Consider the following 15,558-nt stretch of genomic DNA (forward strand, 5'->3'; position numbering starts at 1 on the left):
GGGAAGAGAGAGATATACACCGGGAGGCGCTAGCGCCAAGCTATGTTCTTTCTCATTTATTATTATTAAGGTAGTAGATTAGATATTTTGTGATGTTTGAAAAAATAACATACTATTATGATAATAATAATAATAATAATTACAATGAGTGCAAGCTACCAATAACAGGGAAGGTTGTACAGGCCCCTTGACGAGAGCTCAAGTTTGCATTCATTTCTTATTTGCTCCACCCACCCCATCAAAGGTCGATATCTTACCTTTAAAAGCGACATAACCTTCATAAGTCGGGATATTCCAATCCTTCTATTATTATTATTATTGTTATTATTATTATTTAATCAAGACAGTTGTTGTAACATTGTTTGTACCTTAAAAATACATGGGCATGTCCACCTTGAGAGTTTGCAAATCAAAGTCAAACTTTTTACCCAAACAAAAAAAATTCAAAATCAAACTTGAGACGCAAAAAATTAACTAATCATTTGATAGATTAGACTAACAGCCGCAATCAAAGTCGTCCAAGTTAGTCCAGTCTTGTTCCTGGTCAACACGTCCATTCCCAGTTTCCTACATTGAGGAAAGGAGTTCAATCCTCCATTGACACACCATCCCATCCAACAACAAACACCACAAAATCCCTTCTTCCCCTTCAGGGTTCTTTGTACTCTGCTTTCAGACTCTGCTTTCATCCACTCTAAAATGGGCAAGTATGCGCATGTCTCAGCCCTCCTCTTCTTCTCCTCCTTTTCTTTCATTCTTTTGTTCTTCATTCCTGTGGTACTGTCTGAACTCCCTGAAAACCAGAAGAATGCCATGCAAAAGCTCTTCTTTTATCTTAACGAAGCAGACCCAAATCCATGTTCATGGAAAGGAGTCACTTGTAGCAACAACGATGAATCCATCATCCGTCTCTCTTTTACCTCTTCAAACCTCTATTACTCTGATTTCCTACCTGATTTGTGCCAAATTGATACTTTAGAGTCCCTTGATGTCTCCCAAAATTCTTTGACAATCATCCCTAGTGATTTCATCAGAGACTGTGGACGGATTAATGTGCTCAACAACTTGAATTTCAGTCAGAACAGATTGTCTGGTCCTTTGCCTACTTTTAGTGGTTTTGGTGGGTTGCTGTACCTGGACTTGTCTTTTAATTCATTATCTGGAAATATTGATTCTCAATTGGAAGGTATGAATGGAATCAGAAGCTTGAATCTGAGCTTCAACCAGTTCAATGGCTTTGTCCCTACCCAACTTGGTAAAGCCATGGTTTTGGAAGGGTTGGAGCTCGCGAACAATTGCTTTGGAGGCGCAATCCCTGAAGAGCTCATCAATTACACATCTCTAGTTCTGCTTGATCTCAGAAGTAATCAGCTTTCTGGGTCTGTTTCTAATAGGATAGGACAGCTCTCCAAGTTGGAGACCCTCCTTCTGTCAAACAATAATCTTAGTGGAGGAATTCCTGAGAGTCTTTCAAGGATTGAGACACTCTCTCGGTTTGCTGCTAATCAGAATCACTTTTCTGGCAATATTCCTTCCGGGATTTCCACATATCTGGGGGCTTTGGACCTTAGTTACAACAAGTTAATTGGTTGGATCCCATCAGACCTTCTGTCATCACCAACTTTGCAGTCTGTTGATCTGTCTCATAATTTTTTGGAAGGGAGGATTCCGCCGAACATTTCACAGAGCTTGATTGTGTTGAGACTTGGGAGCAATTCTCTTGATGGTACCATCACTTATCTTGCCAACGAAATGCTTTCAAAACTGATTTATCTGGACCTCCAAAACAATATATTGAAGGGGTCTGTGCCTCCACAACTGGGAACCTTTCAGGGTTTAGTTTTGTTGAATCTTGCTCAGAATTATTTCTCTGGTCCATTGCCGAAAGAGTTGGGAAATCTTCATCAACTTCAGGTTATGAATCTCCAATCCAACAGTCTTACTGGAGAAATTCCTCAACAATATTGACAACTACAGAAGTTGTCTATACTGGATATGAGCAGAAATTCGCTAACCAGTTCGATTCCTTCTGCAATTTCCAGCTTAGGGAATCTCACAAAACTGGACTTACGGGACAACAGATTAGATGGTTCAATACCCCCTTCAATTTCCAGCTTACGGAATCTCATTATACTGGACTTACGGGACAACAGATTTGATGGTTCGATACCCAATTCAATAGGGAAGTTGAACTCACTGATAGAACTCCAGCTAGGAAACAACAAATTGAGTGGGAAGATTCCTAGTATGCCTTGTAACTTGCAGATTGCTCTCAACCTCAGCAGGAACCTCTTTGATGGGCCTATCCCTGACACACTCAGAGGGTTGGATGCTTTAGAAGTTTTGGATCTCTCAAACAACGGATTTACTGCTGAAATCCCACAGTTTCTAACTGAACTGCAAAGCCTTGCTCTACTGTTACTTTCCAATAATCCTTTATGGGGTACTCTTCCATACTTCCGCCAGCTAGGGATTGTCGTTGATACGAATGGAACCAAGGTCCTAACCCCTGCTTCGCCTACGAAGCGAAATTCAGTTTTGGTGCCAGTTGTAGTTGCAGTTGCCACTGTAGTTTCTGTTGCGGTCATCGGAGTGATTGCTCTACTGTTTTTGAGACGTTTCTACAGGATCAGCATTGAGAACCTACAATCAGAAGAGAATTTCCTCGCCCCTCGGGTTATCAATTATCGTATGATAACCGCAAATGCCGTTCATAGTTCAAGTATTGATTTCACAAGAGCCATGGAAACGGTTGCAAACCCTGCCAATATCATGCTGAATAGAAGGTTCTCTACCTATTTCAAGGCCATCATGCCTGATGGAGCAAGCTATTACATCAAGAAGCTTAACTGGACTGACAAGATTTTCCAACTGGGGAGACATGAAAATTTTGGAGAGGACCTAGGGGTCCTTAGGAAGCTAAGCAATGCAACCATCATGAGCCCTCTGGCTTATGTTTTGACTACTGATAGTGCTTACATCTTCTATGAATATGCCCAAAAGGGTACCCTCTTTGATGTTCTTCATGGAAGCTTGGGACATGCTCTAGATTGGGAGAGTCGTTACAGTATAGCCATTGGAGTAGCTCAGGGTCTGGTATTTCTCCATGGATGCTCCAGTGACCCAGTCGTTCTCCTTGACCTTTCAAGCAAAAGCATTTTTCTGAAGTCTCTGAAGGAACCCCAGATTGGTGATATCGAACTATGCAAGCTCATTGATCCTTCAAAAAGCACAGGGAGCCTTTCAACAGTAGCTGGATCTGCTGGTTACTTTCCTCCAGGTAAACAATCTCTCTTTTTGGAAGTAATAAGCATTCTTTGTTTAGATGGTATCTTTATTTTCTAGGTTTACAAATTTACTCGTGCAGTTCTCTAAATATATGAGCTTGTTTATTGTGCTTTCCAGAGTTTGCTTATACAATGAGGTTTACAACGGCGGGAAATGTATACAGCTTTGGTGTTGTCCTGCTGGAATTGCTGACTGGGAAGCAATCTGTGAACAAGGGAACTGAGTTGGCCAAGTGGGTATTGAATAATTCAATTCAGCGTGACACATTGGAAAAGATCCTTGATTTTACTATCAGCAGAACATCTCTTGGGGTTCGAAGTCAGATGCTAGCAGTTCTTAGGGTTGCTCTTGCTTGTGTTAGTGATTCTCCAGATTCAAGGCCAAACATGAAGAGTGTGGTTAGGATGCTTCTTAATGCAAGATAACTAGCTTCCTCACAGGCCACATAAAAATTATTTAGTGGGTTTCAGTAGTTTTTGGGAGAAGAATGACTGTATGAGTACAACAACTACTCAACCTTATCCCAACTAAATGGGGTCGGCTACATGGATCCTTGCCCTCCAAGAATAACTATTTGAGCATACACAGCAATTCTGTAGTATGTGTTCTTGTGCCAATTTATAGTGATATTTGTTAGTTATACCTCACTGTACATGTATATGGTAAAACCATTTCCCCTGTTTATAGTATACAGAGTAATTCTGTTTTTGTTGTGATCCGTGTACTTTTTTATCCTGTTCTGTTTCCCTTCTTGCAAAAGTTGTTGCCACAGAGAGATATTTGTTAGTGTCATCCATGTATTTTGTGATCAACTCTGCAAATTTTTTTTTTATATGACTCTGCAAATTGTTTCAAGGTGTACTGTTAGTCATTCAAGCCCCAAGCCAGTAACTACATGTATTGATTCTTTAGCTTGGAGAGCTTAGTTTACCTATATTGCCTCAATTGAAATCCAGAATGCTAAGGTAGCATGTAATGGATGCTCAATGAACTAAATTAAAAGAATTTCCTCTAAATCCACAAGCAGTGATGCAAAGATCCATGTCTTATATATGATTTCTAGTCTCAGCAATTCAGACTTAGTACCAGAGATCTACCTTGAAATCCTTGAAACAGCTCAGTCTTGACAACCATGGCTCGAGTATTTTGATAGCCCAGAATTTAAGTTGATAATAAATATCAATAGTGTTTAACTTTGTCCATCAAGGAAAATTGTTTGGAATCAATGAAGAGTTTGTATCAGACGATAATGGAACATAAATTCTGAAAGATTTTTAGAATATGAAGTCTAAATCTTTTGTTGACCATTGAGTAATTTTTTCTTGCTTACTTCCCCTCCTCTCAAAACTTAAATGGTAGCACAAGACGATTAAGTTATAGATGTTCTTTTTAGGGCTTTAATCTCATGATCTGATGCTAAATTATGGTAGCACAAATAAATTAAGTCAGAGATGTTCTTTTTAGGGTTTCAATCTCATGAACTGATGATAAAATTTAGCATTTTTAAAAGAGATTTCTAAGGGCGAGTCTGTCTAAACCAATTGGTGTTTATTTTGACTAATCTCACACAGAACAGTTGCAGACAAATACGGTTCATGAATTCAAGATCCTAAGAGTTTCCTGCTGAAACATGTTATATGTTATCTGATAGACTGAGGAGCAAAATTGCACATATAATTATATATCTCACCTCTTTTATAGGAGGATTGGAAAAATGTGAATTAACAGTTCATTGAAAAATTACAGACAACAATCATGAAGTTCGCCATGAAGCTCAAGTTTCTTTCCATCCAAATGTGATAGATAGTAACACAGAAAGCTAGCTTTCCTCGGCGCCTTTATTGCCATTGTAGGTACTGAATTCCCTGAACCCCACTGGCTAGGCACCTTGGAGCTGACTTGAATTCCACAAGGTCTCGATGAATAGATAACATATGGACCAAGAGTGGCACTGTGGCATAATACTATACTTTGAGGTGATGTAAGCCCTTAATACGTATAAAGCTCGACTGCCCTGGCACAGCAAGGCTTCAGTGCCCATAGGAGGCATCTCCTGGGGGGTGAATCACTAGATTGGGTCATACTCCTGCCCTGCGGGTGTAAAGTCTTGAATGAGCGAACACTCGATGGCTAAGGAGACAGCACTTGGTACTCAACACCGCCAGAAGAAATTTGCCAGGTGCTCGATAGGCACGCCTAAGGGAAGAAGAACGAGATATCTCCCCATCTCGCCCACTGAGACCCGATGACAGTGGTTCTACTGGAACCAACTGAGTCGCCAAGTGGATTTCACTTGAGGGAAAAGAAAGAATTAGCCCTTCACTTTGCCAAGAGCTTCACCCAAAGGTTTGTGCACTGAGACAGTCCATGGTATGCAACTCCTAAGAAGAGATACAAACATCAACAACTCAGTCTTATCCCAATTAAATGATATCGGCTACATGGGTCCTTGCAAAGACGAAAATAAAAACAATAAAAGTAAAAGAAAAGGACACAACAATGCCAACAACACCTCAGCGAAATTCTACCTAAATGGGGTCAGCTACGTGGATCCTTGCCCTCTAATCAGTTCTATTCGAAGTCATGCTTGAGACTAGACCTAAACTATGCATGTTTTTTCTCATTATTGAGAAAGGGTCATTTTAGGCCTGCCCCTAGCTCTTTTAGAAGCTACATTAAGAACCTCCATTAAAGAGCTTTTGTGTGCCTTCTCTTTGGAGAATTAAGTGAGTCCTCTGTAGACTTCACTGCTGTCTGAGGTTTCTGGTCTTCCTCAAGTAGTCTCAAAGATTTTTTTCCCTTTTGAGATCAGATCCTTCCATTTCAGTTACTCCCAGTTGAGCCATCCATTGTTTTTCCACTCAGTCTACAAGGCAACAGTGAGCTACATGAGGGCGGCCGCTCGTAGTGTATTCTAAGCCACTCGCTCGATTCTCAGAGTTCATGAGAAGACCCAACATTCAGCTATTTCGTGTATGTGGAATCCAGCTCCAAAAGGAAACTCAAAGCTATTTCTGCAGTCTTGAAGTGCTACTCCAGAACTAGCAAAGAGTAATTTGACATAGGGCAATCTTTCTCTTCAACAATAAAAGGGATGATACGACCCAGAAGACTTGAAAAATAAAAGAAAAATTAATAACATTATTTATTATTATTTTGTTAATTGCAGAGGCTCTCTAGTCTTTAAAGTTCGTATGTCTCAATGTTGTTCAAACAAGAAATGTAGACCTCAAAATTCTCCAGTTTACTAACCAAAAAGAGAAAGAGAAGGTTCAAATCTAAAACATGTACTCGTACAGATGAGCATTGACAGATTTAAACGCCAGCTGTTCGACTTCAAAATTGCAGAAAACAAATTGAAGAATATGGAACCTAAACAACATTTTCCCTCCAATAGTATGCTCCATTAATTCCTAGGACTCGGATTCAGCTGATTGCAATCAGCTCAAGAATAATTACCGCAACACCGAATTCTGTTGAGGTTGAGCTCTGAAATCAAAGTCTAACAAGCACAAAGGAACATACTATGGGAATGTACTCTTCAATGATACGAGACCCAGTGACTGATCCAATTTCTGGTTAGAAAGGTCAGAAGGTAAGATCTTTAGGGTCCTCAATAATCTTCCCGAGAGTTTGCAAGAATGCAGCCAAATCAGCACCATATATGACACGATGATCTGCTGTCACATTTACCTGCAATAATTCTTCCATGTAAGAACTATGTTGAATGGCTTCTCTAGTAACTAGAGAAACAGCAATCCCCAGGTCGGCTAAACATTACTAAGTCACGAGATCATTCTCACCTGCATCTGGCTTTGCATGCCAATCCGACCATCCTTTGTAGCAACTACAGTGGGCTGAGATGCTCCAACAGCCATTATTGCACCCTGAATCGGACAGACCCAAATCAGATGTGAGTTTTCTGTATATCACCAGTTTATTATTCCTGCTTATCTGCAGGGGATCATGCAAAAGAAAGCAGTTCAAGGCCAAGTTTAGTCACTCACAGTCCCAGGGGGTAGAATTGCATCAAAGCGATCCACACCAAACATCCCAAGGTTTGAGAGTGTGAAAGTACCTGCAGCAAAAATTAGCGTTCATGAGCATTCATAGTTTTCCCAGAAGTAACTTCAGCATCAGCTGTAGAGAATGAAACACCAAACCCAGCTACCAAGATTGATCAAATATTCAAAGCATGATAAGCAGCTCAGTTGTACTAGCTTATCCAACCTACGATCCCCCCCCCCCCCCCAACACACACTGTAAATTTAGGGAAGACAATTCCTAAACACCACAAATCAGCAACGTTCTTAGGTGCATTCCCTGTTCTACATCATCTCCTGTTACACTTTCTCTACAAATAGTAGCTCTTGAATATTCCTCAAATTAATTGAAGAAACAAGGACTAAAAAATGGGGCTTTTAGCCATGTGTAAGAGGGTAACTCACTGAAACGTACTAAGGGAAGAAGATGAAGTGAGCAATACTTAGAACTTTCTTGGGTGGCCGACTAAGCAACCACTTGCCAGATTCATGTCACAAAAGCAACTTTAACTGTTTCATACCACCAGAAAACCAAGCTTCTATTGGGGGGGGGGGGGGGGGGGGACCTTACTTCTGGGATTTATAGTGTATAAGTTGTGTTACATATTCAGATACATTGTGACAGATGTGAAAAAAGGGGACTTAGACTGACATTCCACGAGTAAATTTCGACGCCATCACCAATTTCTGCCACGTGGACTGATGATTATGTCTTCTGACCATTATATAGCCGTGGAATCCCCTGAACAAGCCATGTGTAAAATTTGGTCACCTTCCACATCTGTATGGTCAACCATGTATGGGGCCTTCCCCTAGTGATCTTGTTTTTAAAAGTTGCTATTTGTACCTGCTCTTTAAATTGATTTTCGAACATTTTTCAAAGCATTATTCTTGACACATGGCAATGTTGAATTGGACTGAAACATGACTAGATAATAAATAAATTAAAAAAGGGCATACCCAGTGCACAAGGCTCCCACCACTGAGGGGTCTGGGGAGGGTCATAATATATGCAGCCTTACCCCTGCTTTCGCAGAGGCTGTTTCCAGATTCGATGCCATGACCACTTGGTCACAATGGAGCAACTTTACCGTTAAACATGACTAGATGATGACATTGATAAAAAATCCAAAACACTGAGGAAGGAAACCATGGAAGAAATACCCAACATTCTAGGTGTTAGCTGTAATATTGTAATAGTGGTTAAATATTCTCTTTCCTTGTATTGAGTTTCCCTGTTTGTATATTGCCATATTAGGTGGCATCCTTGCGTATTTATACTCGTCTCGATAATGAAATATACACATCAATTTTACCAACTTTACCAGAGTTAACATGGTATCAGAGCTTCTTTTCTTTTGACTCTCCTCCCAGCACTGCTGCCCATCCAATCCTGGTGCCAACCCTACTGCTGCTGCTCATCCAATCCTGCTGCAAGGCCTGCTGCCAGCACACCAATGCCTCTGCCTCCATCGCATCAGCGCCCCTGTGCTGCCTCGGCCACCAGCTCACCAGTGCTTCTGTGGCTCGCACCAGCGCCACTGCACCCAAGACCAGACCCTCACTGCTGCAATCTCTCAACACCAACTCCATCGCACCCCAGTACCCCTGCCGCCGCAATGCTACCATGCACCATTTAACCCACCACACCATCAGCCATTACAGCCCACACACCACCAGCCCAATCCTGCGCATCTCAAGCCCATCCCAACGCAGCTGCCATCGCTGCCCGCTCCAAGCCCAGCCCCATCCCATCACCTCGCCCCCGCTGCAAACCCATCCATCGCCCTGCCTCCACTGTGCACCAGCCTTTGCGCACCAACTAAATCACCGGCCATCCCTACCCTCCCTAGATCTTTTATCATCACCTCCTCCCTAGGTCATCTAGATGGATATAAAAACAAATAAAACACCAGCAAGCAAAAAACAAGAATGGAGAACTGACATTGTCGGAAGAAGTTGTGGCTACACATTCAAAATGTATCAAGAAGAATGGGACAATGATGTATGATCTAAGATGAATGATCCAGACACTTCAAATTGAAACTCTCTCCAAAACACATTGAAAATCGATTCCAAAACTACCCCCTCCTTCCACCCACCCCCCACCCCCCATCCCCCACCCTTTTTCCTACCGGAAGTAGCCACAGCTTGATTAAACTGTTATGAACCAACATTGAGTAGTAAAAGATGGTATATGGAACCAAGCACTGTGCAAGAGCTAAATTATGTACTAAGATAATAGAGTGGTGGAAGGACAGAGTTGATGGTCATAATCTAAATTAACAAATATCAACATAATTGTGAACCTTTTAACATCAGGAAGCCATTTTATATAAACAATAATGACTGCATCAAAACAATCTACAATGAGAAAGATCATGCTGAAGCAAATATAAATGCCGATGATCAGTCAAAAGTACAGATAGATAAATCTTAGCCAGCTAGAAGGAAGTAGGCATGTCATGATAATACCTGTGGTGTATTCATGAGGTTGGAGCAGCTTCGCACGAGCCTTGTCAACCAACTCTTTCCATTTCCTTGATAATGAGTAGATATCAACCTACATTGACCATTAAAAAAATTTAAAAGATTAAACCTAAAATATGATATGACTTGAATCAAATCACAACTACACAAAGCCAAAATGAAACATCAAGAACCTTATCAGCATCATGAAGAACTGGTGTGATCAGTCCGCCGTCTATTGCAACAGCAACTGCAATATTAATGCTGCTGTTGTAAGTAAAGCTCTTCCCATCTCTACAGCTAGAATTCACGACTGGGTGCTTGACCAAAGCAAGTGCAGTGGCCTTAGCAAGCAATGCAGTCATGGTTACTCCCTTGGACTTAATCTGAAATTTCAGAAATCACATTAGAAATAGAACATACACAAATCAAGCAAAAAGAAAGCCAACCCAATCTAGATTACCATCAAATCCGAACAAAAAGCTCTCACACCTTTTTGTACAGTTGATCCAGAGCATCAGTAGTGATAGTATACCCAACTCTAAAGGTTGGAACTGTAAGGCTTTCAACCATGTTCCTACTAACAGCACCCTGCATCGTCGTGAAGGGAACAGCAGTTCCCAATTCAATACCTGGGGTGGCTGAAACCTTGGGAGGAGCAGAAAAAGCAGCTGATTTGGGACTCTCAGAAGCAGGGCTCGATACAACAGCAGAGGCCGCAGCAGCCTCAACATCCTTGGCAACAACTCTCCCATTGGGACCACTCCCAACAAGAGAACCCAGCTCCACCTTCAACTCCTTCGCAAGCTTCTTTGCATACGGCGATGCAACAATCCGTTTCCCCCCTTCCGAAGCCGGATGGATTGAAGAAGCAGCAACAGAAGCTTGTGCAGCAGGCGGAGGAGGTGCAACAGCAGTTGCAGCGGCTAGGGTTTCTTGGGCTTTGCCAGGAGACGATTCTGAAGTTTCAGGCGAAGAAGAAGAAGCCGACGGAGAAGACGAATTGGAATTGGCCTTCGATCTGGCCTCAGAGATCTCGTCCTCAGTCTCGGCGAGTAAAGCAATGGCGGATCCAACAGGAGCTACACCTCCTTCATCAACCATGATTGCAGCTAAGTACCCATCATAGAAAGTCTCAACATCCATGTCAGCTTTGTCTGATTCAACAACGACGACACTTTCCCCCTTAGAGAGTTTATCCCCTTCGGATTTCACCCAAGAAACGATCTTCCCCTCGGTCATGGTGGAGCTCAGTGCCGGCATGAAGATCTCTCGGATCTTGGCCTGAATCAGAATCCGGTTTGAAGGGTTGTTTCTAAGGGTCGGGGGAGCTAATGGGTTGGGGTTCTTGTGGAGCTTCGAAGATGATGGGATGAAAGAGGTGCCAATGTTCAGTAAACCCGCCATTGTTAGGAGGCGTGTTTGAATTCGTTCAAGAGAGAAGAATGAAAAGTTGCAGAAGTTTAGAGAGTTGGATTGGAGAAGGGAATGGCGACTTTGTTAGGTTTCGGGATGATTTTGGATTTAGTTCCTTTCGTTTCTTCCTCGAATGCATCGAAAAACAGGCGGAGGTTTCAAGTATTTCTCCAACGACTCTACCAGACTACCAGTGCTTTTTTTTTATTTTTTTATTTTAATGAGCCTAGGGCATTTACTACGCCGACAGTATAACTTTGGGAGGAGGATCATAGCCACGCTGCATGGCCCGTGCACCACTCCAGAGCCAATGAGAGCTCACAACAGGGGAAATCCAAAAGGGGTGAGGTTTTTCATTCAAGCTCCAATGCCTCCACACAGCTTGGCAGCCTTCTTTTTCCATGGAAATGTATCTGTCGGGTGTGCTCCTCTATCTGTTTCTCTCCTTCCCCATAAAATGACATCTATACCCCTATTAGAGGAGGAGTGATATAGACTCAGGGAGTGTTGGCGTTAGGGCTACAACAGGGTCGGGTTAGGCCGGGCCTTTTAAAACCCCAACCCAACCCTCAGTTTCCTTAGCTCGGCCCAGACCCGACCCGACCCTGACTCAAGACCAGAAAAATCCAATCTTGACCCACCTTCAGGATCGAGCCGGGCCGACCCTGATTGGCCCTAATAATGGGGGTGGAGGGGAGATATGCAAGGGCTGGCCAAGTTGGGAAAGGGAGATGCATGGGCTGGCTAGGCTGGGAAGAAGAAGAAGAGAAAGAAGAAGAATAACAAAAAAAAAAAACAAAGAAGAATGAACAGGAAGAAGAAGACAAGGTCAAGTTGGGCCGGGTCGAGCTTAGCCTGAGGTCTTGACCCGGCCCGGCCTGGCCCTGACTCAGGGCTAGAAAATCCCAACCCTGACCCTCCTTCAGGGCCAAGGTATCTCAACCCAAGCCTTGTTCGGGCTTAGGGCGGGTTTAGGCTATCAGGGCCAAACTTGCACTTCTAGTTGGCGTAGGCCATGCTCCCAAATAGAAAACTTCATCCCAATTTTTTATTACTTTTTTAAGAAAGAAACAATTCAAAAAAAAAAAAGGAAGTAGTTTTCTGTCCGAGAGTGTGGCCTCCACTAGCACTCCCATGTGTCTATCTCTCCTCCTCAAAACAAGGGGGCAAAGGTGTCTTTTCAAATGGAGAGGAGAGAGATAGACTCATGGGAGTGTTGGCGTAGGACCACACTCCCGGCCAAAGAACTTTCTCCCTAAAAAAAATACATATTTGAGAGCAGAAATGCCTTGGGCTCAAAGACATTTGTTCTTTTTTTATAAGAAAAAGAATGTTGTATGGTCACATGGCTCTTGCACCCAGACACAGGAGCGCACAAAATTATTGTCTAGTCCTTCATGAAATAAAACAGTCAATAGGCACAAAGCTCCCACTAATCAAGCATATCAAAAGACACAATTACATCCATATTGGAAACATGACCTTTGAACACTCCTACTGGCACAACCTTTGTAAAAAGATTTTCTAATATTCTATCAGTCACAATTTGTTTCAACACGATATTTCATTAACCTTTACTCTTACTATAACATATTTGATCTCAATGTATGTTGATTTATTGTTGTTCTTCAAAAAAAAGACAATTCAAGAGTCCACAAGTCTCAATTCAGAAATAAAACATTATTAACCAGGATAGTCATTGAGAAAATCAATACAACTAGTAAACTAACCGAATAACGGTTACAATCGTTGCTACATTTCTATCCTTTGAGGTAGAAAACATTGGTCCTTTTATTAATCCACATTTGTCATAAAAAGAACAACTTTAAAAAATTCCATCACTTTTAGGTAAAAGGAACCCCTAGGTTATTGTCCTTTCCAATATGTGTGCATATGTATTTCTTTAACTTTGAGAACATCACCTTTGAGCAAATGTCACCAATTTTGGTACAAAGGTAAAACCATAAAAGAATTGAATGTGCCACTTTGGTAGATTCCACCCACCTGTTTCACTGTTTTTCATAAACATATATTGTATAACTAATCATGTACAAAAACTTTTATTACATAAGATAAAACAATCATAATATGATAAAACAATCAAAACTATAATCAAATATGCACAATATCTAGTAAATGTTAATTTAAACAAATTCACAACAATCTTTGATGTTTCTCCTTTAATTTTATTTCTGACAACACAATGCATACTTATTTAAAACATGAACCATAATATTAAGACAAGGAATTCACTGGTCCTCTTATTTTCTTGCATTAACTGTGAAGATGTTAAAAAAGAAAACTCATTGGGGGGAATATTGGATATTCCACCTAATATTGGATTCCTCTAGCAACGTAGATCTGTCCTCATTGAGAAAGATTGGATGGGTAGATAATTGAGTTATAATTGAAAACTCAATATATCACACCCAAGTGAGCTAGTCTTTTGGGATTGTGTGAGGTACAAATATATATTAATTGTAGGATTGCAAAATCATACAAGAGATACACAACCCCAAAAACGTGGAGCTCTCCCTCTCCCTCCAAAACCGTTTTCTCCCTCTCTCTTCCTTGGTGTTTGATTCTAGAAGAAATCCAAGGTGGTGTATTCCTTGGTGGTGTGGAGGAGACAGCTTGGCCGTGTGGAGAACGCAAAACTTGTGTGGTGCGTGGAATGATGGAGAAAGGGCTATCATCGATTGGAGGTCTTGCATCTGTGAGACTTAGGTAATAATCGATCCCTGCTTTGTTCAGTTATTGAATGACTTCTCCCATCGCTATCGTGATCTTGTTTTCACTTCCGCATGGATCGCACTTGCGATGCTTTCAGAAAAGAACACCAATTTTTGAAAATTCAATCACATTTGGGCAAAAGAACCCCTAAGACAATGTCCCTTCTTATTTTCTTGTTTTAACTGTGAAGAGAATACCAACTTTCAAAAATTCAATTACCTTTGGAAAAATATTGTCTTTACTGTGAAAAGAACACCAACTTTTGAAAATTGATGGCAACTAATACAAAAACATTGATTCTAGCCATGTATGGTATGTCTATGGTACCAATTGCTAGAATTAAATATTTGGGACAAAACATTGATCTCAAACTATACAGTGAAACTAGAATACGATGTAACAATTAACAAAAAAGAGATTGGACGAATCTTACACCGTTCATATGTTGATGATGAATAATTAAGAAACCCTCTTTGATTCCACGGTCCTAAAAGTCAGTTAACCTTTTGGGATTAGTGTGTGATTTGTGTGATTACACTTTCATTAAAAAAAAAAAAAAAACCCCCGCTTTGAATACTTGATGAACACAACCTTTATCTGAATCTTTCACAACACCTCAGACATTCTTTTATTTTTCAACTTTTCTGGTAAAATGGAGAAGAATAGAATGAAGGCTGTGGAGACCCTAAATAATATATATAATACTATCCTGACCCTAAACCCTAAACCACAATGAGTTGAGCTAGCATATTCCTAAATTGGAATGTGAATCGAACCGGTCTGTGCAACTTGATTCTCACAAATTAATCAACTTGAATAATTAATTAAACCCATAATTTTTGTGGCAACACCTAGCGAATAGGGGGGGGGGAGAGAAAGAGAGAGTACAACTGGTGGAGAATGGGTTGTAACAATTGACGAGTTGCACGAGATGCAGAGTGGGAATCAACGATCAATAAAATGTTAACATACAAAATTCTATAATTTTTTTGGTAAAGTGAAATTTATTGATTAGAGCATGAGGGGCACATGGAGTCTTCCTTACAAAGATTGATTAGCCATGGAATGGCTATAGACTAAATTGTCACACACATTATTGACAAGGCCTTCCTAGCCAATGTATCAGACACAATTCTCTGTTAGCCCAAGTCTGCCTTGGCCTACCCTGAGCCCAAATAAGACTTGGGCTAGATTTTTCAATCATGAGGGCAGATTAGGGTTGGAATTTTCAAGGCCAGGGTTAGGGTCGGACTGGGCCAGGGTTGAGGCCTCGGGCTGAGCCCACTCTGGCCCGGGCCGGCCCTATGTTTGGTTATGCTTTACAATTTAGTATCTACATATTACAATTTTTGTTCTATTGAAGGGAAGTATTTACAAATTTAAAATTGGACTAAGTTTTTTAACCCAAAGAAAAATCTAATAGTCAATTGAGTATGAAACAAACCAATACCTAATCACATGTTTCTCATTTTTTTTTTTAATGTAGAACAACACAAATGGGGAAAAAAAAAAAAGGGTTAGTTAGATTCACAAAAATATGGTCAATCAGGTCCTACCAGGCCCTTGGCAAAATCAGGGCCAACTAGGCCTAGCCCAGCCCAATTAGGGT

General features: G+C 41.1%; 1 protein-coding gene and 1 pseudogene across 1 annotated transcript; one reads left to right on the forward strand and one right to left on the reverse strand.

Annotated features, from left to right (window-relative positions):
* The first annotated feature begins 722 nt into the window (after positions 1 to 722).
* Positions 723 to 3,713, forward strand: LOC122661123 (annotated as a pseudogene).
* A 2,752-nt stretch (positions 3,714 to 6,465) lies between these two features.
* On the reverse strand, positions 6,466 to 11,387 carry LOC122661808 (dihydrolipoyllysine-residue acetyltransferase component 5 of pyruvate dehydrogenase complex, chloroplastic). Its single transcript, XM_043857322.1, has 6 exons — positions 10,293 to 11,387; positions 9,995 to 10,186; positions 9,807 to 9,894; positions 7,296 to 7,366; positions 7,092 to 7,175; positions 6,466 to 6,981 (listed from the first exon to the last, which is right to left on the reverse strand). The coding sequence occupies exons 1-6, from the start codon at positions 11,205 to 11,207 to the stop codon at positions 6,877 to 6,879; spliced, it is 1,455 nt and encodes a 484-aa protein (XP_043713257.1). The 5' UTR covers positions 11,208 to 11,387; the 3' UTR covers positions 6,466 to 6,876.
* Positions 11,388 to 15,558: the final 4,171 nt, after the last annotated feature.

Source organism: Telopea speciosissima, chromosome 5, assembly GCF_018873765.1.
Source record: "Telopea speciosissima isolate NSW1024214 ecotype Mountain lineage chromosome 5, Tspe_v1, whole genome shotgun sequence".
Lineage (NCBI taxonomy): Eukaryota > Viridiplantae > Streptophyta > Magnoliopsida > Proteales > Proteaceae > Telopea > Telopea speciosissima.

Bases quoted from the DNA above. Each gene is read 5' to 3' on its own strand.
- LOC122661808 (XM_043857322.1), bottom strand. From the start codon at position 11,207: ATGGCGGGTTTACTGAACATTGGCACCTCTTTCATCCCATCATCTTCG. The intron at 10,187-10,292 runs GTGTGAGAGCTT...CTGAAATTTCAG, and splicing joins TGGATCAACTGTACAAAAAG to ATTAAGTCCAAGGGAGTAAC. The intron at 7,367-9,806 runs GTATTATCATGA...TTTTTGCTGCAG, and splicing joins ACCTCATGAATACACCACAG to GTACTTTCACACTCTCAAAC.